At 39.3% G+C, this 21,243-nt stretch overlaps 3 protein-coding genes across 3 annotated transcripts; 1 reads left to right on the forward strand and 2 right to left on the reverse strand.

Moving 5' to 3' along the window:
• Positions 1 to 492: 492 nt before the first annotated feature.
• LOC126396520 (UDP-N-acetylglucosamine/UDP-glucose/GDP-mannose transporter-like) lies at positions 493 to 12,555 on the reverse strand. The gene is made up of 12 exons (XM_050054687.1): positions 12,364 to 12,555; positions 10,480 to 10,513; positions 10,301 to 10,387; positions 10,147 to 10,214; positions 9,942 to 10,013; positions 9,709 to 9,777; positions 9,375 to 9,477; positions 8,618 to 8,714; positions 7,855 to 7,918; positions 7,495 to 7,573; positions 6,181 to 6,263; positions 493 to 1,899 (listed from the first exon to the last, which is right to left on the reverse strand). The coding sequence occupies exons 1-12, from the start codon at positions 12,471 to 12,473 to the stop codon at positions 1,794 to 1,796; spliced, it is 972 nt and encodes a 323-aa protein (XP_049910644.1). The 5' UTR covers positions 12,474 to 12,555; the 3' UTR covers positions 493 to 1,793.
• A 1,355-nt stretch (positions 12,556 to 13,910) lies between these two features.
• aqp12 (aquaporin 12) lies at positions 13,911 to 15,957 on the forward strand. Its single transcript, XM_050055857.1, has 3 exons — positions 13,911 to 15,042; positions 15,624 to 15,740; positions 15,821 to 15,957. The coding sequence occupies exons 1-3, from the start codon at positions 14,448 to 14,450 to the stop codon at positions 15,943 to 15,945; spliced, it is 837 nt and encodes a 278-aa protein (XP_049911814.1). The 5' UTR covers positions 13,911 to 14,447; the 3' UTR covers positions 15,946 to 15,957.
• On the reverse strand, positions 15,945 to 20,276 carry rpp21 (ribonuclease P 21 subunit). Its single transcript, XM_050055858.1, has 5 exons — positions 20,114 to 20,276; positions 19,884 to 19,984; positions 17,862 to 17,944; positions 17,572 to 17,706; positions 15,945 to 16,458 (listed from the first exon to the last, which is right to left on the reverse strand). The coding sequence occupies exons 1-5, from the start codon at positions 20,168 to 20,170 to the stop codon at positions 16,361 to 16,363; spliced, it is 474 nt and encodes a 157-aa protein (XP_049911815.1). The 5' UTR covers positions 20,171 to 20,276; the 3' UTR covers positions 15,945 to 16,360.
• Between the last annotated feature and the right edge of the window lie 967 nt (positions 20,277 to 21,243).

Here is a 21,243-nt window from a genome sequence, read left to right on the forward strand (position 1 = left end):
GGGACGGATGGACAACCCAAATACATACTGCCTCTGGCCGCAGTTATCGCCAGCACAGACGCATAGGAAAGATGTTTTGTCCAAAAATCAGTCTTAAATTTGGCACAAAAAAACCCAACTGCATTAAATGTAAGTGTCTGATATCTGCTCAGGCAAAACTTACTTAACCCTGATTTTATTTTTGCAGCAGAATTACTCCTGTGGGTCCAATGTGATGTCACATATTTGGCCAGAAGGGGGAACCATTTCTTTACTGTTGTCTATCATCAGCTGCAAATACAAACAGAGGTTCAGTTACAGAACTGCATTGAATTATCCAAGATTAAATGACAATAGATAGACTAAAAAATATTACAAATATAAATGGAATTACTAATTTAAATGAGACAAGTTGGATATCAGAGGAGACTGGAGAAAATAGAGTAACCTGAAGATCATCGATAAGTCACTTTATAGTCACAACCTGAACAACGAAGCCAAAAGAATACGTCGTGTCAACAAGGTGTTTTTTTTAATGTAAAAATACATCACTGTGTTTCAGCTACAAATCCATGGTTACTGTGTTTGAGATGAGATCAGCATCAACAATTCACAAGCCACTCCACCTACAAAATGAATATTAGTCTAAAAAAAAGTAATAAATATAAAATGATGTACATAAAAATGTAAAAAAAAAGAAAAAGTCAACGCTTGTACCTGACTATTAAAGGTTTAGAAAACCACGTCTCTCTTGTAATACTTAAAAAACCTGAAACGTACATTTCAGAAGAATACAATAATCTCAATCCCAACAATGAATGTAACAGGTGAGGCAAATCAGTTTCACCCTTTTGCAGGCGCTACCTCAGTTAAAAGTGCGTCAACATTGTGTCAAGAGAAAAAAAAGAACACATGGATCCCCTTGTACACATAACAAACTAAGTTTGATAAGTCTGCATAGAGAGGACCAGTCATGACAAACATTCTGTAATACTGAGGGAGCAAAATGTAAACTGTAATCTTAAAATTATCTCCCAAAAGAAGGCAGCAACATTTATTTAAAGCCACAATCCTTGATGGGAACTGACGGCCCACTCACTGCCCATCCACTTTGGTTGTTTGAAGGATGAGGTTAGATCACTGTCATTACCGTTCGTCCGTAACAAGCTTATAACAGTGTATGCGCAAAAATCAAAAGAAATGTATTTAAGACTGAAACAACAGATAATGACAGTGTCAGTGCATCTCACTGTGCTTAGAAGGCATCTAAAGTTACACTCCTTGTAAACAGCAAAACCGAAAAGGCAATAAAAAATAAGGATTGTGCCTTTAAAATAGCCATTACTTAATAGTCCCACCATTCGTCAGTACACACCCATGCTTAAATAACCACTGATTCCAGCTGTTCACTCCTGTATTCAGGAAACATTACATCATCCCAACGCTTTAACGTTCAGTTTGTCTAAGTGTTTAAAAAATGTTGTAAGATAAATAATATTGGTTCCACGTTTCCCTTCTTCTCAATGCTCACATGTACAGTATCAAAATACAAATATTTAAAAAGAAAACACCATCTAAAAAAAAAAACAACCCACAATCCCTCTGGAGGGTTTGTAACCATGGCAGCAGCAGGAGAGTCATGGTGACCGTGTGGCTCTGTTTCCACACAAACACACACACAGAGAGACGTTTTCCCCAGCACAGTTCCCATCATCCCACGCCTCGGCTGCTAAAATACTCCATAAATAAAAGTCGTACTAAAAATAGAGTTTTCTCGTTCAACAGCATAAAAATAATTAGATCCAGTGTCTCTGTCATACAACCACCTTGCCCTTGATGTCCAGCTTGGTGCTTTCACTTGCTTTGTTGGACTGCTCCTCTGTGAGGGTGATGTAGGAGTACACCAGGCTGCCCGCAATACTGCAACACAGACAGACACTGTGTTTAAGTATACAAACACACCTGTACAAGATCACTGAATGAAGGTTAATACACGTTAATGTTGGCATTTAATCTGACCCTCTGTGAGGCTGCAGTCGGGCTGGGCAATATAACGACTTTGTACAATATATGGACACATTTTCAATCAAGATCACGCTGTTTATATTGATATAGGTTCAAGTTGCATTACGTAACGCATACCAGTGTGCATCTCTCTCTCTGCACAGCTCCGCCCCACTCACTCACACACACACACAAAGTCTCCAGCAACACTCAGAGAGACACAGAGCTGCTCCTGTTTAATCTGTCTGTTCATTAATCTACAGTGCGACATCAGTCTATATGTTGCACGTGCTACTGTAAGTCAGTCTGTGAGATGACCTCAGCACATGTGCCGTCCAGCGCTGCACTGCTAGTTTGTGTGTGCGGTGGATCATAGCGCGTCGCCGTTCTTCTTGGTAGTTGTGGTCTAATGTGCGACACTGAGACAGCGCCTGGATGCAGGCGACAGATCTGTTTAAAAATGCAGCGACACCACAGACATTTCATATACAAGACGTAGGCTATAAAACACAGACAGAGTGTCTCCCGTTCATTCCCCTCCGTTAAGTAATTAAAAAGATTTAAATCATTTTCCAGCACTGGATTTATTTGACAGGCCACAGAAAACAACTTTTGAACTCCCCCCAGGAAGATTTTTAAGCGTGGTCTGTACCAAACATGCATGTTCCCTTCTGTGTGGAACATGATTTGTAGGTCAGGGCATCTCCGTGGCAAAACAATGCTTCATTCGTAATAGTATGTTGTGACACATCTGATAATAATTAGATTAATCGTGCAGCCCTACCCTTCTGAAACCCTTCTGAAAGGCTGGTCATCACTGTGTTTACTGAGATTCATTTGTAAAACTGAAGAATGAAAAACTGGTTTTCATCATCAGGTGTTTGAAACTTTAAGCATATTGTAATTCAAGTGAACTGAGAGAAAACTAGACTTCTGCACCTCCTCTTGACTCTGTTCTCAGGACCTCTGTGACATTATTCGTGCTAAGACTCCCCCAAGGTCACTGTGCTCCTCTGACCAGCTGCAACTTGAGGTCCCTATGACACAACTGAAAACCAGAGGTGACCGTGCTTTTTCAGTTGCAGCACCTAAATTGTGGAATGCACTTCCATCCCATGACGAATCTTTTAAATCTCGTCTGTGATTTGCAAAATGTGCTATATAAATAGAGTGGATTGGATTGGATTTAAAAAATATAGGCCGTGATGGGAAACTTTAGCCAATCACAGGTCATTTCAGAGGGAGGGTGTTCCTACTGGTTGGTCCACAAATGCAGCTGCACGTCCCTTCAGTGAAAGCCTAATTCAATGTCAGAGAATCCTGCAGAAAAAGTTGCTAGCACTGGCAACAAGTGCCTGCACTGCAAAGCAACCATAAACAGAGAGATGGACTTATCTAAAAATAATAATAAAAAAAAAAAGTCTAGAAGAGTGACTATGAACACAAAACATGCTAGAGAGCTAGAGATGGAGGCTAATAGTTGAGCCTTCTGCTAACTGTAGCCAAAGGCTCACAGCTGCAGCTAATTCAGGTTCATATCTATGAAGCTAGCTCAAGTCTCTAATCACACTGTGTAATTATAAAGAGCTTTACAGGTCCAAGAGTTGGCAAAGGAAACAGGGTGGTTCTTCCATTCTTGTTGTCATTATCCTTTGTTACAACAGTCAGTAACAATCTAGGTTATCATAAATAATAATGATAATAATGATAATTCCATCAGGGTGGAGGTTTTGCCTCCCTGAATGTAGCACTAAGTGTTACAGATCGTCCTTTGTCCTGTCTGCTATCACTTATCTTTACCAGCAGTGGCCACTAACTGTCCATGATTTACCCCTGACAGTGTGTCACACTGGACTGTAATGGATGTATTGTACTGTCTGTTTTGTTGTAGAAGTACTATCTGTATCTTACATTGCCCCTCAGGGACATTTAAGTTTTACCTTACCTTACCTTACAGCTTAACCCACGAGGTGCTCAACTTTATCAATGACCAGATGTGTAACACTGTTTATAAGCTACAAGTTGTTATCTTTCTGTTGTTGCCTGTTTAGTTACTGACTGTGTTTCCTAAATTCAGATTAGGGGTGTGCCATATCATCTTGCTCATGATAATACTGGTATAATTCTTTATATCATCTGAAAAATTCATATTGTGATACCCACAATATTTCAACTTGTTGCCATAATGATATACTGTTATCGACGGTAACAACAAGCATGGCTGAAAGCGAAATTATTACTGACTCTATGGTGGTTCCAAAAAGAGGAGCAGCTTCAGTAGTGTGAAATAAACTGTGGCGTCCTGAATGTTTTATGAACAGCTCCGGACTTCTCAGACTCTTTTAGCGACTTACCGCTCAGAGGGAACTCATTCAGCGGCTCCTCTGGCAGCAGCACAGCGTCTCTCCCTCTCCTCTCTCGCCGTGCGCACACAGGAGTCAGTGTCGTCAACTGATTCTGTCATAAACCTTTGGTAATGTAAACCTATGAGACGCTTGCAGCTCAACAAAAAAACTAATGTGTAGTAGTTATCGTGGCAGAAGGGCCTGTCACAGGTTACAGCGTGATGATTAGAGGAGAAATGGCAGAGCATAAAGGTCCAGGTGGAAAAAACCCCCCAACTCAATCATTTAGGATTTTACTGAAAGAAGGAAATCACCTGTTGATTTATATATATATAGATCCCAGGGAACATTTTTGTATTTGGGAGCTGTTTAAATGTGTAATTTGTGGTGGATTTTATTTAGTTGAACTATTAATATTGTAACAGAATCTGAATCTCACTCTGAGTTACTGTTGTTGTTCACAAACTACGGAAATGAGAGATCATTTTTGTTTAGTTTTTACTGAATATTTGAAGCAAACTGTAAAAATAGATCACTTGTTTTGCTGCAGTTCTATGGTCTTAAATTAATATGTGTATATATTTTTCTTTTTACTGATTTGACATATCGAAAAGAATAACCTTATCGTAAAAATACCCTGACATATCGATATCAGATAGCCTGTATCTGTCACGTTGCTGATAATAGTGCAAGGACTTGAACTGAACTCAGTAGTGTAACGAAGCAACTCCCGACAGCCCAGCCTGGTCATGTGACCTGCTACTTGTTAAGCCATCGCCATATTAGTGATTTACTGATGAAGATGCACTGACCTCTTGTGGTTATATACCATGTAAAATCCCCAATTTGATGCCACTGTGAAGTAGCCTTATTATTATTATTATTATTATTATTATTATTCTGTGTTCTGTCAGGAGCACTGGAAGGTTACTGTATGATGCACATGTATATGCCCATGCTTATCTGGTGGGAGGGACTGGGAGAGGAGAGCTGCATTCTCAAATTCTGGCCTATTTTTGGGTTTGTTTTGTTTTTTACCTTTTCCAGAAAACTTCACACCCCAGCTTTAATGTCACAGAGGCTAAAAAAACTTTTATCTGATAGTAGTTGTCAGAATGAGGCTTGAAATCAAGTTGTCATTTGTCATTATCAGCATAAAGTTGAACATGTTGCAACGCATCATCAGTCACAAAATTCATCATGTTTCCAGACAAGCTCCAACATGCACATGTAAATTCCTGCAGCTGATTGGCACACTAGTATCAGTAATACCAGTGTCAGGACTGACCTCTGTCTTTGCTCAACAGAGAAAAGCATCATTTGGGATTTCACAGTTTAGGGAGGACTAGTCTGACTCAGTGACAGTGGACCCTCCCTTACTATTTTAGTTGTTGTCTACAAATAGAGACGAGAACAATGGTGAGTACTAAGTTCAAACTAAGAAGCTACATGTATAATAAGCCTTGTGGCAAACAAAAGTTCCTCAGTGACAAATCTCATAGCAATCCATCCGATAGTTGTTGAGATAATTGAGTCTGTACTAAAATGGTGGACCAACCAAGCGACGCTTCCATCTATAGAAGCATGTTGCTAACGTGGCTTTAAAAAACAACGTGGTATGATATGATATGGGATTTACAGTTCCCCTTTCTGTTTATATGTAACTGACTCAATCTGCTGTGTGACTACGCAATGCCAAAGTGCTGAGTGCCAGTTGGGTGAGGCTTTCTGTTGGGGAGAAACTCTGCACAGAGCCCCAAAACAACATGGAACGGCCCAAAAAAATCTATCCATCTATGATGACAACTGGATAATTCAGCATTAATTAGAAAATAAACCTGTCATTTCATACCTGATATTCAAACCTATGAAGTTAGTCCAAGAGAAGATGTAGTCTCCACTGAACACCATCCCAATGTATGTCACCAGCACATTCTGCAAAATGGAGAAAGTATTAATTAAGCTAATTAAAGCAACATTATGCAACTTTTCCCCTCCATATAACACCTTCAACATCATTTAGATCAGTTGTTCCCAACTGGTGGGTCACGGTTCCTTTCTAAATGGACCACAAGTGACTCGCGAACATGACAAGTTTGTAAAAAAAACACACTTTATTTTGAAGTACAGTGAATTTTCGGAACAGAGCTTCAAATGCAAGTATGACACTGAATATATTAACTGCGTGGACCTTGAACTAAAGACTAAGGACAAATCTGGAACCCATGGTTGGACCAGTCAGGAACCACTGATTTAGACGGCCCACATAGGGAGACTTGCGCCTCTGTCATTCCAACGTCATACCCCAAACACCTGTTCCTGCACTATGTAACTTTAATGAACTGGTAAGATCTACCGGGAGAGGAGCATAGTGCTTTACGGCACACAAAGTGTAGTAAACTTGTTATATAACTGTTTCAGTATAGTTGGCAAAAGAAGTAGGGATGTTCCTGACGACTTAATTTCCCTGATGTTTAAATGGAAGTTTAGTCAACTAATCTAAAAGTAAAATAACATTCAGAAAACAGTCAAAAATGAGCACAATTTAATCTAAAAGGTTGAACGTATCTGCATATAGGAGCCTGTTTGAAATCTAATCACATTTTTCAAGTACCAATTTGTATTTTATATGCAGCCGAACAGACCAGTCTTTAGGAAATATGGGCAGGGGGACAACATTTTCCAAAGTATATGGCTTCTGGCCCCTTTTCCAACAAGTTAGCATGTCATGGTTGGTACCAATACATGCCCTAGGTCCTCTAGTTTAATATGATACCAGTGTCTTCACTGTGGCTTTAAAACTGAGCCCATTACAACAGGTTTTATTTGCAAACATTAGTCTGCCTCACTCATCAGTCTTACCTGTCATACCTGGTGCTTATTCACTTTTCTTTGCCAGATATTTGGACGTGAATCACCCTATCTAGAGCCTGTCTTTGATTTTTCAACTCTGGGCTACTATAGCTCAACATGGCAGACTCTGAGGAGGAGGACCCGCTCCGTATGTAGATATAAACAGCTCAGTCTAAGGCATTTTCAAGTGATTATTAACTAATGAAAACATAATTATAAATATTAAATACCATTTAATCCTAAACAACAGACCTCTATGTTTTTTTCTTTCAGTGCATTTAACTGTTTCTTCACACACAGATCTGCAGTTTACCTTGATGCAGCCCACAATCGTAGTTGTTAATGCAGAGTTGTACTGCGTACAAAGCACAGTGGAATACATCAGAACAAACCTGCAAAACAAACATGTTATCATATTACAAATGACTCAACACTTCTTGAAGCAACATGTCAGATTTTCACAATGTTGATGCAACATGGTAGCCAGACTTGACAAAGAGTTTTTGTGAGCGTCACACTTAGTCAGACTGTGGCCTACAATCTTAAACCACTGGGATAGTAGCAATACCACAAACATTTAGTACAATCCAGATGTTCAATGTTGGCAAAAAAAACAAACCCACACAATCCTTGCGCATGCATGCACGTCACACATGAGCTTTGGCTTTCTTACCCCATGATGCAAGAGAGGATGAATTGCGCGAGGAAAATCATGTCGGACCAACCCTCATATTCCACTGCCTGACAAGAGAAGCAGAAACAACAGAACTCTGTGAGTGAAAACACACACATAAAAAGCATATAAAAACAGGAGTAAAGCTGGTTATGTAGGCAGTTGTGTATCAAAGATCATTTATGGTCAAAATATTCAGGTCCTTAGAGATGTGTCTGGTCTGGCGTTAAGTGGAAGGAAGGATTAACTGAGCAATGCAGAACTGTTTAGGAAATTTGACGGCAAGATACAACGAACACTTGCGCACTTACAAATTCAACACTGCGTTTCCAATAGCTTTAAAAAGGTAGTAGTCTGTATCTATACTGAGGTTTTTCAGTCAAAGGGGGCTGTAGGCACTGCTGTAATAACTCTACTAGGTGCATAATAGCAGCTTTGTGCCTTTCTGGCTGCTGGGCCCCAGCTGGGCAAACCAGAAGGTCTCTGCCAACACTGACCAAATAACAGACAGCCCATATTTACGGCACACACTCACACACTTAAACACATGTGAATTCACTTCAATTTGGGATTAAACCTCGCAATAACGGATCACTACCAACCCCGTAAACTAACTACAAAGACTTGCTGTTCAAACACTTTCATTTTCCAAATCTTATAAATACATCTTCTATGAATAAACATGTTTAGAGGTTTTAAATGAAGATAATTAGAAATAGATTGCATAGAGAAGAAAGCACAAACAAGAGAGGAGTCGAACTACTTGCCTTCTGCATATCCCCAGTCACATGAGCCAACACAAGAGTGGGAATTATCATAAATAATGCATTATAATACAGCAATCCATATTTCCCCAACTCCTGTGAGAAAGAGCATAGAAACAGATGGAGAAAGGGCAACATGAAAAATAAGCAGAACAGAGAGGGTTATTCACAAGTCTTTCAGTACATTCCTCACTAACTAGCATACAGATGTCATGCATGGCCAGCCCACTGCACTACCTAGAGCCTCTTGTTTGCATTAGTCTGATTCCGCTTCACGTGGCTCCATCTTTCACTCCCTTGTAATATCACTCACACACACCTCTCTGTCTTGTGCCATAGCAGATGGTGCACTACAGACATCACAGACTAAATCTGGACCCAGTTCAGCGTCTGCTGTAATGTGAGAGCTGAGCATGTGACATAAAAAAAACGACTAAAACAAGCTACAAGCCGTTTCAGACTCAACAGTCACACAGTAAGTGACCTGACTGTTATAAATAATGCAAGAAAACATGCTAAATAATCAGTAAAGCAGAGGTTTGGTGATACTTTCTCTGCAAAAACAAGTATAAACAGCGATAACCAACTTAGAGGGGAATAAAAAGAACCACTCATGGTGTTTATGTACACAGAGTTCCCTTAAGCCAGACGCTGAAAGACAGTTTGGGTTTTCTATATCCACCAACATCAGCTCAATGCCAAAAACAGCTCCAGTCCAACAATGGTTATATTCATCAAGATGGCGCTGCCACATACCTTAGCATCTAATTTTTGTTTCACATAGGCTCCATTGGCTGCAGTCAGCACGTCATTCATGAGAATGAACACGTACCCTTGCAGGTCAAAGGACAAGTCAGCACTACGAACAGAGACGAGAGAAAATGAAAGAAAGTGTTTAGGAAGTAAATAGGTGCTCTGTCACTAACAACTTAGCTTCAGGCTCCTTTAACTGCAGGAGTATAACATGTGTCTAATGACCCTGAAGACAATATCACTTAGAGAGGACATAAATAAGGACAGGACAACCCTTTGTAGTGAAGGTAATTCTGGTTGTTTTACAGCCAGGACACCTGGATGTAGTAGAACGTACCTTGCGGCTATGAACGCCCCGAGGATCATTGTAAATACTGTCAGCTGGACTGGCCTGGAGAACTTCTTTCTGGCAAAGGTGAAAGACAGTAGAGCAATGAAATTCTAGCTGGCTGCTTTGAGATGTGAATAAAAACCACAATAGAGTACATAAAGGGCGGCTTTGTGTCCCGGTGAGTAATAGGACCAGTAAATGACTGAGAAAAGTGGGTTATCTGCCATGTGCCATCTTACTTGAGAAGAAATCCCTCAGCCAGCATTGTGAACAGAATGGAGAACCTCCTGAGGACAGTAAACATCGGCAGACTGGTGGAAGAGGACATAAGTTGCTTTAACTCAGCCAAACATTAACAGCCATGCCCAATGAGCTCATGATGGCACCGAATGAATTTCCCCTTCACCATCATTTGGCCTAGATAGTTTAGGGATGAGGACTTACTTCAGCCTTTTGGTTCCAAACAGACCAGTGATTTGATTTCCCACGTAAAGGAGAGGTAGAGGAAACGTCTGTAGAACCAGGTGAACGTAAATGAAATCACTGCCCTGATCATGGTGAACTGGAAATCATTTCATTGATGGAAAGGTGGTCTCACCTTGCGAGGTATGCTCTCATCACAGTCTGGGAAGCTGATCACCCTCGCAGCCTTGCCCACCCACAGCACAACCACTGTGGCCAACATCTGCACACACAGTTAACAGGAAACAACTTAAACTCTGACTGATTTCAGCAGGTGACGATCACTGAAGAAAGACGGGAAAGCATTCAACTTACTTGTCCAATTCCGACACATATTGAGGAGGGGAACCTGGAAGAGCGGAGTTGAGTTCACGTTAGTCCCAGTGAAACAGAATCGGCTTTAATGGCCGAGTAACTTAAGTGTGCACGGACAGATCTGACACTTAGATTTAACGCTTCTTAATACCTCTTCCAACCGACTGATTTTTGGACAAATCAACCTTTTCTTATTCAAGCAATGACAGTAAGTAGTATGCAATTCCATGCAGAGGTAAGGTAAAGTGAGGTAAAACTTAAATGTCCCCGAGGGGCAATTTGAGATACAGACAGTAGTCATAAGTAAAACAAAACAGACAATACAATACTGACACACATAATCCAGCATCACACACTGTCAGTGGAACAAAGGACGATCTATAACGCTTCATGTTACATTAAGAGAGGCAAAACCTCCGCTCTGACGGAAGCATCTGAGACTCAACATGGAGCGGACTTTGAGAGTAGGTTTTTTGTAGGGAGGTGGTTATTAGAGTGAGTAAATTAATCTACATTTTGGCGACAGGTAAGTGCAGGTAGACAGTAAAAAGACAGCATTAGGTTCAGTGTTAGGTTTAAAGATTTGTTGGATCATAAATGTGGACTTTCACACAGAAGATCTTGACTGATGATTAAATGAAATGAGATATGTCAATTAAGACCTCACAAAAATTAAAATTTAAGACTATTTAATGACATTTAAGGCCTAATATTTACAAAATAAAATGTATTCAAGACACTGTAAGACTTTTAAGGGCCTGCAGACACTCCAGAGGTGGAAATCACCAAAGGATCCACGATACGATATTATCACGATACTTGATACAGTATTATTGCGATTTTAAATATGTTGCGATATGCTGAGTGTTGCGACAAAACACATTGCAGTTTATTACTTGTTTTCATTCATTCATTTCCTTAACCGCTTATCCCCTTGAGGGTTGCAGGGGGGAGTCAAGCCTATCCCAGTCGCAGTACCTGGACAAAAACCCTAACCCTGTCAGGCGACAGTGCTAACCACTACACCACCGTGCCACCCTATTACTTGGTTCGACAATTGTAAATTATTTCCCCAAAGAAAAACTAGTTTGCAGTCTGTTGATCAAACTTAAGCCATTTTTTTGCAGCAGCAAAATGTATCTAGTGGACTGATTATTCTATTCTAGTTTGTATTTGTACTATTAAATAATTCATACAATTAGAAAAATCAATACTTTGCACTGTGATGATACGATATAAATATCACGATACTATGCTGTATCGATTGTTTGCCCACCCCTAACATACCCTGTCTGTTTTCTGCTGCTCTCAATGTACAAACACAGAATAAACATGCAGCTAATAACAAGGACAACAAATCTGAATGGAGTAAACATTTGACTACTATGTACAGAATGGATGTAAATAAATAAATAAGTAAAAACAATTAAGTTTGTAAACAGTAAGACAACAGTGCAGTGTAATGATAAGCTAATGTAACAGGTTGCTTGTACACATGATGTAGATGGATGTGACAGTTTATACAGTGTAAACAGGATGCTCTGATTGTGTCTGCGATATTTCTAAATGTTGAAAGTGTGTATTTAAATGATTAATATATATAATTCACTGGTAACTGGAAGGTTACAGCTGAAGTTAGAAGCTGAGCACACAGCACGTTAGCTAACCTCGTCCTTAACAAAGCTAGGTTAACACATAGCTTGCTACAGTGCTGCTGTAACTGAAGCTCTCCTGTTTCAACTCGAGCAACGTTGCTAGCCAAAAGTTGCTGTTAGCTTAATGAGCTCCGCCGCTATTAGCCAATCAAACTTCCACGGGCTAGGTTAGCTAACACGGTAGCTCCCCAACTAACGTCAGAGCCGTTAGCACAGCCGTTAACGTTACCTGTAGTTGGTCAGCACACTTTTGTTCACCACGACGATGAGAAACGAGCTCAGTCCGTAAAATCCAGCGGCAAACAGCTTCACGAACACCGTCAGAGGTTTGTCCGCCATCCCCGACAAGTTCTCATTCCTCTCTGACTGTCGGCTCTTCCCCTGCCATCACTTCACTGGCCGCACACACACACACACACACACACACACACACACACACACACACACACACACACACACACACGTCGACGTTTCACAACTTCCGCCTCTAGTCGGAGCATCACCGACACAGAGCGCTCAACAAATTTAAAGCATGTGGTGACTTTACTGTCACTGACACACACTGATTTACACTCTGGGAATCATTTAGTTTACATAAATACTTTTATTATAAAAAGCTTTTTTCACATGAATATAATAATATTGATAATAATAATTATGTAATTTACAATATTTTAACACAAAATAAGGCTTTTTTTCACATAAATGCAATAATAATAATATAGATAATAGTAATTTACATATTTTGATAAAAAAACGCCCTTCCCCCAAAAAATAAATAAATAAATAATAATAATAATAAACTATTATTTATTGTCACTGAAAGCATAGTTTTTCATTGTCATTTATTTTGCATAAATATTTTAAGCAAAAGTGCCTTTTCCTTAAAAAAATTAAAATGTAATAATAATGATAATAATAATAATAATAAACTATTATTGTTTTATTGTCACTGAAAGCATATTTATTTCAGTTAATAATAATTAATTCATTTATTTTACATAAATATTTGAATAGGAAGAAAAATGAATTTTATCCACAAAATAAATTATTATTTATATTTATTTATTTCTACTGTAAAATTATTACAATTATTATTTTACAGTAAAAAACAAAATTACATTTTTTTTCAATAATCATAATAATTTTACTGTCAATGAAGGCGCACTCATTCATTGTGAAATTAATTTATTTTACATAAATATTTGAATAGAAAGAAATGCATTTTTATCCACAACATAGATTCTTATTCTTCTTCTTATTATTATTATTTATTCCTACTGTAAAATTATTACAATTATTATTTTACTGTAAATAATTGAATATTTTTTTTCAGTAATAATTATAACAATAATTTTATTGTCAGTAAAAGCAGACTGATTTTCATTGTGAAATCAATTTATTTTACATAAATATGTCAAAGAAAAAAATAGACTTTTTAAAAAATAAATAAATAATTATGACCAAGTATTATCAGCAACGGTTGTCTCTGTTTACTTGTTGATGTTACAATAAATATATTATTTATATATAAATATATAAATAAAAGAAGCACTAAAACTCCGTATAAAGAGGTGTATCGTGTGTCCAGTGTAGTGATATATTTTGGTATTTAATTTGAGTTGTTGGGGCATATTTCATGAAAGTTATTGGGAAAAAAAGCCGCCAAAAGATATCTCACTGGAGAAGATTCCTCGAGCTCTTCAAAAAAACTGGACTTCACCACCCTCTGACCTCTGATCCTCCCCACCCCGCCCAACTTGTGCTCAACCTCAGTTTTATTCCCAATATATTAAAAGGTAAAACTAAGAGTGAGAAACACTGTAATTACTCCTTAGACCAATCAATACCCTATTTTCTACTGCTTTTCAGTTAAGCTGTTTGCAAAATGATGCACACTGGACAACTATCTTTGGACTGTAAGTAAAAAGCTTGTGTCCTTACAGCAGCCCAACATCCCCTAAGCCTTTGAATCCAGTGGTATGTTTTATTTGCATTTTTATTTAGTCTCTCCAGCCATTTAGTCTTTGAAAAGGTGCAGTATAAGTTATCCTGTAGAGGGAGGGAGGAAGTATTGAACTGAGGCTGTGATCTAATTGGAAATGACCACTGAATGACGGTCAACTACTTGACCTGACCTTGTGTCAGGGCCCATGTGTATTTTGGCAGGTGGTTGTGGGATAAAAACCTGACGTGTCACTGATAACAAGTGTCTGCATGTGCCACGTTGCCAAACAGTCAGCAGAGTTGTTGAGTCAAACCCTCATTCATTTCTTTTGGAGAAGAAACAGCTGGTGACACCCGATCTGAGCCATGTCTGGACTGAACGCATCTCTCGGATACTTCCTGGCTGCTGTCATTTTTGCAGCCTCGGTTCGGACTCTCCTTAAAAAATGGCCACGGTTTGGATTCATTTTGGAGTTTGCATCCTCTTTCATGCTGGTGGCGTGTTGGCTGGAGGTGCAGACCATTGTGGAGGTGGGTGAGTGGGCCGGGGGCTTGGGGCCTGATGTGACTTTAACCATACTGTTTGTGGTGCTGCTGACCCACGGCGTGATCTGCGGTGCTGCATCAGGGAATCCCACCCTGGTTGTGCTGAAGTTCCTGCAGCTGGAGGCCAACACCCTGCCCACTCTCCTTGCTGTTGCGGCCCAGTTTCTGGGGGCCCACCTTGCCCTTCTTGCAGCTGTGTACTACTGGAGTCTGGAGCTGACCGACATGCACATGATCAAAAATCTGATGGTGAGAGAGTGCAGCACATCTCTGCTGGTGTCTGTGCTTCAGGGTTTTTTCACCGAGTGTGTCTGCACGCTCATCTTTCATCTCATCCATCTGAACCTGCGGCGCAGATCGGCTCTGATCCGGGTGCCCCTGATCGCCGTCCTCCTCACTTTCCTGTCCCATACAGGTACGTGTCAGGTCAACCTGGCCCCTGATTTATCATCACCGAAGAAAGGGTTCAAAGTCCATTCATACAAAGAAACTTTGTGTTTGCAAATATGAGACAATGAGCACAGGAAAATTACTTGAATACTAAAATTTAAAACTTCTGCAAATAAAACAAAGGGTCACTGAAATACTGGAACCCTGTGAGAAATCAGAATCAGTCTCTCTGCAGCTACATAATGCAAAAAAGCACTGAGAATTTTGTCTGTGCTGCCCGTCTCTTACTTTGAATAGTAGCCTAAATCCCCTGCAACCTATATTTTCTCATGTCTCTGTGTATTAAGTGGGTACTAACCTCTTCTACTGGAGAATATTTCATTAATAGTTTTTTAATGTTCATGATCAGGACTGTGCTTCAGTTTCTGCTTTTACAAACTCATACACACTAGAATGAGCTCCTCCGACTCCACCTTCACATTAGTCATGCGTGTGACCCTGTTTCAACTGTCATTTGATAGACTTATGCATCTGTTTCCACTTTAAAAGCATCAGTTTAATAAAGAGCGACTACCATAATCTGTATTTGTCCGTTCCCTCTTGCAGCCCGAGGCTACACCTCAGCTTACATGAATCCCTCCTTGTCCTATGGCCTCACCTTCCACTGTCCTGGATTTACCCTGACTCAGTACGCAGTAGTCTACTGGCTGGGCCCTCTCACTGGTAACTTACATTAAAATGACATATATGTGTATCATTTCTTTATAAGTGAACAGTGTTTACAGTGGATGTCTGTTTTCTAGGCATGACTCTGGCTCTGCTCTTGTACATGGGCCATGTACCGAGGATCTTTGCGAAGAACCTACTGTATCTTCAGAAGACACGTTTCCGAGTGCCAAAGGGAGAGAAAGGAGAAAAGAAGAAATAGAGAAACTCCATGTTTTTTTAATCAGCCTTTTAGGAAATTACCTGGTTAATGGTGAAGAGATTTTGTGTGGACAATTTAAAATATTAAGGATAAAACTTAATGACAAATCAATTCAATTCTTCCATTCTTGTCATTGGTTTTAAATTATTGCCATCAATGAAGTTTTACTTTTGGGAAAAAAATTCACCATGTTTAAGACACATGGTCGCCATCTGTTGGTAGCATAAAAAAATCACTTGTACACACTGCAGAAAACCACTGAAAATGATCTCACAGAGGCCAAAAAGTAACGTAATCAATAAAATGACAAAAAAAACTATGGATATATTCAACATGAGAATGTTACCCATATCTTGAGCAACAGAAAATAAATATCAGTCCTTCATATTTGACAGTCAGAAGAGGGGGACTGCTGCTACGTGTTGGCGGTGCTCTGGGCAGCACTGGGTGTGGAGGACACTGACGCATCAGGCTTTTTGCCTTTAGGCTGTTTTTTACCAGACGGGCCTGGATCTGTGGATGACAGAGAATAAATAATAAGAGTCAGTACCAAGTGTTTTCCCTTTTTGTTGCCTCAATGGGAGCTGAAACAGCTTGGAAAAAAACGGTTTCATGCTACAAATCTTGATGCTTCAGCTAGAGTGTTGTTTAAATAAGCACAGCCTCGCTTCCACCAAACACTTTCGGTATGGTACCTTTGGAACCAACAGTAACCCTTCAGACATGGTACCTAGACCCTCGGTCTGTTTAGCATTTCCACCACAGACAGTCCTCTTAAATGTGGGCGGGGTTGTTGTCACTCACTGCTCCGTCCAGCACTCGCTGTATTTCCTCCTTTATCAGTCTGCGCCTCGTTTATTGTCCACAGAACGAACATTCAGAACAAAATAGAACAGGCTGCAGTGAGAGTCTCTCTCCATGGGATATTTAAAAATAGCAGCTTTGTGCTTTTAGTCCTTCTCAGGCAAGCTCAGGGCTTTAGTTTTGCTGTAGCCCACAGGAACGACGCTCTGCGATTTACTTTTTCTCTGGGTGAGGATTAGAATATATGCAGTTCACATAACCCGGCCAAAATGAATATAAACACTTGAAGATCCACTCATTACTAAAAGTGTCTGTCATATAAAAACTAAAGTGATGGTCAAAGTTGTCACAGTGAAATTTAAGGTGTGCTGATGGATTCACGTCATCAACTCATGCATTGAGTAACATTACAAGTTAATGTTCCACCTTAAAAGTTGCCGGCAGTCGGCCCAGTGAATGAAGTTATTTTTTCTCAGACTCCAGCTGCTGTGAGGCAGCAAAACATCCTTTCATTTTATAGTTACAGTTTACTAATAAAACTCTCCACAGTATGAACAGTGGTTACATGAGCCTCAAAACCAGACACAACTCAGCCCTGAGCAGAGTGACCGTCCTCTACTGACCAATCAGACTGCAGTGTTCACAGCTCCACCTTTTAGTACCAGATCTGTGTGCTAGGTACCCCAACAGAGGGGGGACCAAACATGGGGACGGGTGGAAACGAACTGAACTAAACCGTACTGCTCGGTGGAAAGAGGGCTTATGTGTATGGAGAGCATCCTCTGTGAGGCTGGTGTGTCGTGTAGAGTTGAGGTTTGTCACCTGGCTGCTTTTGGTTCTCCAGCTGAGCCTCCGGACGCTCTGCCCATAAACAATAATCTGGATCATTCAGTAACGTCTTGCTCTGGCCGCAGCTGAGGCACCGCACAACAGTGAAGCGGGTCTTTCTTTTTTTGCCTAACGACACAAAGTCAACAACAGACAGTCAGTTAGTGTCTCTACCATACATATTGAGATTAAACACATCAGTGAGCCAGTTAGGACATCTACAAGCTGATTACACTCAGTATGCAATGCAAGGTAACACGGGGAAACATAATGAATTGACTTACGTCGTTGTCTTGTTGTGGCCGTTACACCAGGGATGAGCAGTGAGCAGCATTTCTTGCATAATGTTCTCTTCACTGACGGGTCTCTGCGATAAAATCCACAATTAACTGATGTTGAAAATCTATTTATGTTTGCACAGGAAAGACACTGAAAGAATGAACACTTTTGATGTTGGCTCTCATCCTTAAGCTCACTGGTTCCTGTTGGAGCATCAAATCTTTTAAAATGGATCACGCATATTTAGATTCAGTTTTTAATAATCAGTAATTTTCTACAACAGCTCGCTTGGTTGTTTTTAGTAAACGTTTCTCAAACAGGAGGAAACTGTGCACTTGTTGAGGACTATTTTCAGCGCTGGATTAATATACATTTGTTACTCTAGTCAGTGTTAACAGCAGGAGGACAGTGTTTGTAGGACTGACTCAGAATAAACGGCAGCGCCCATGTTCATTGTAATAAAGGAGCATTTCACCCTGTGCAACAGTGTGGCTCAGTGTGTGTTTGTATTAGATTTTTTGACAATATCAGGCTTTAGCTACATAGCAGTATTAATTCATTGTTGGTTTTAATCTTTTCATGGGGTTTGTTGATGTGAACAGACACATCTGTTACATATATGTCATCAACTAGGAAGCCTGAAAAATAAAATTATCACCCAAATACATTTGTATAACTGGATTAATGTCTGTGTACATATAAATCCCTGTGCAACAATAAAAAAAATAAAAAAAAGGAAGCAAACGTGGCGCAAAATGAGTCATCATCAATCTGAGTGACGGCACTCTGCTTGTATAACGACTTCCTCTCAAGATTCACCTCACCAGTTACTTCAAAAGGACTGTGCAGTGGTTTTTGATGCTTTGCCAAGAGGTGTACTTTTGCATTATGCCAGTGAGATGAACTGGCAGNGTCATCATCAATCTGAGTGATGGCACTCTGCTTGTATAACGACTTCCTCTCAAGATTCACCTCACCAGTTACTTCAAAGGACTGTGCAGTGGTTTTTGATGCTTTGCCAAGAGGTGTACTTTTGCATTATGCCAGTGAGATGAACTGGCAGAACATTGTGCTACTTAAGGACAAATTCTGTCTTAATAATAAAGTTAAGGTGGTTTCCCTTAATAGTTTTCCATCAAATATATCTTGCAAAAACAAAAAAAGCTGGTGATGAGGATTCTTGTATTGTCTGTGAACATTTATCACTGTATGTATACCAGAATATTTTGGGTTGATGAAGACATTTTATATGTTTTGAAGGTAATCAGAATCAGAAATACTTTACTGATCCCTGAGGATTTGTTACAGTTACTCTGATGTAAAGAATAGATCATTCTAAGAAGTACGAAAATGAGTATGAAATAGAAATATATAAATATTGGCAATAAACTAAAATAAAATAGCAATGAAAATGTCAATAAAATACTAATAAAATGTGCATTATGCTAAAGTGTTTAACACCAGTACTTAGATATTAAAATATTAAAAATAAAATGTGAAAATGTAACTACAATATGTACATCAATAGAGTAAAACAGTAACAGAATAAGAGTAAACACAAGGAATATGTTCAGTAATGTGCATTAAATGTTGAATAAATATATGCATTCAAGAGGTGAACATTTTTTATTTAATTATTTTTTCAATTTTAATGAAGAGGGAACGATTATTATCATTATTATTTGTAAAAAAAAAAAAATTAATATTGGGAATATTTGACATTCACAAGATGAGGTAGGTGTACTCCAATCCAGATTTTGGACTTTACTTTCAAGAATGCACCACAATAAAAGGCCTTCAGAATAAAGTGACAATTAAAACTTATTGTGTTTGATATATTTCATGTCATGTGGGCCAGTAATACATTATATTATTCTGTTTTTCCCTCTCTGCATATGAAGCCCTGATATGAACATTTTTGTGTGAACATAATGTTGATGTACCCAAAGGGCTGTAATTCATCCTTCAAAATAAAACCAACCCCAGATGAAACACACTACACAATAACACTGAGGTGACAAACTTACTGTCGGAGCACTAAACGTCTTGCGATGGTCTTCTGTGTGAAGCAGTAGAAACGAGCCAGCTCCACATTCTCAGGGTTTTGTGCTAAAACACAGTGAGCAGCCTGCAGAGAGATGAAACCAGAGGAGTTCAATCATTAGCACACCTGATTAGCACAGCTAGCATGTTAGCAACGTGACTGCTGCCGACAACACGACAGCCGTTAACTTTCACCTTATTATTAACTTCCTACCTGGTAAAGATAGTTCAGTCTCTGGTACGCGTCTTTGTCTTTCAGTTGAACAGCCATTACACACAGAGATAACAAAATAAATAGAGTTGCCGAGCAGTTGTGTTAGAGCGGAAGTACGAAGTACAGCAGCCCGGTCTCAGCCGGGGTTAAAAACTGTTACACTTCCGGGTAAGAACTCCAAAATAAAAGCGCCCGATAAACTCAGAAACTTTTAAAATGTGCTCAAAATGGAAAAAAGAAAAAAGAAAAGATATGATTGTCAGCATACAACTTAAAAATAAAGAAACCTCGAGCTCTGTCATCTGAATCCTCCTTTGAAGCCATTAAACCTACACTGACATTAAAAGAGAGTCTTTTTTTGGTCCACCTCAAACACACAGTACAGATAGGAGATGTTATTAACCTCCTTTTTTTTGGTGTGCAGTTTCTCCTGGCTATTTGGGATAATAATATTGTCTTTTAACAGACAAGGTTTTGAAAATACAAAACAAAACAAATAAACAAAAAATTGTCACAAGTGTGTAATAAAGTATATATACATACTTCATTTCAATATCTGATAATTATTTTGCAAAAACAAAACTGCAAACAATGCAACATTTGTTCAATGTTTTGTAAATCTATGGGTCAGAGGCAGGGGTGTACATATAGACAGTGCAGACGGTGCAATTGCACTGGGGCCCACAGGGTGGGGGGGCCCTAAACTATAAAAACTATAAACTATACTTCATTACTGATGGCGCTCCCTTGTGTGCGACGTCACAGAGTTCTCACTTTCTCATCTACCTTTGCTCATGTGCAATAAAAACTGGAAATGTGCAGTACCTTTTATGTGAAACACCTTTCTGAATGCCCTGCAGGTGGAGTTTATATTCTTGTATTTACTATACTATTATACCTCGTTGTGTAAACTTTATCTTTTACTATTCTTCACTTTTTATTACTTGTCTATTTCTGACTCGAGTCTGAGTGTTTTTGCACAAGAATGTACCCAGACTGCGCAGGTGTACAAATGGCAAATAAAGTTATCTTATGTATAAAAGCTATTCAACTAAGTTAATATTTTTCTTATTTTCTTTGGTATTTTTGTGATATACAGGCATGAAATCATGACTGCTGGGTGGTATGGA

Source organism: Epinephelus moara, chromosome 10, assembly GCF_006386435.1.
Source record: "Epinephelus moara isolate mb chromosome 10, YSFRI_EMoa_1.0, whole genome shotgun sequence".
Taxonomy (NCBI): Eukaryota; Metazoa; Chordata; class Actinopteri; order Perciformes; family Serranidae; genus Epinephelus; species Epinephelus moara.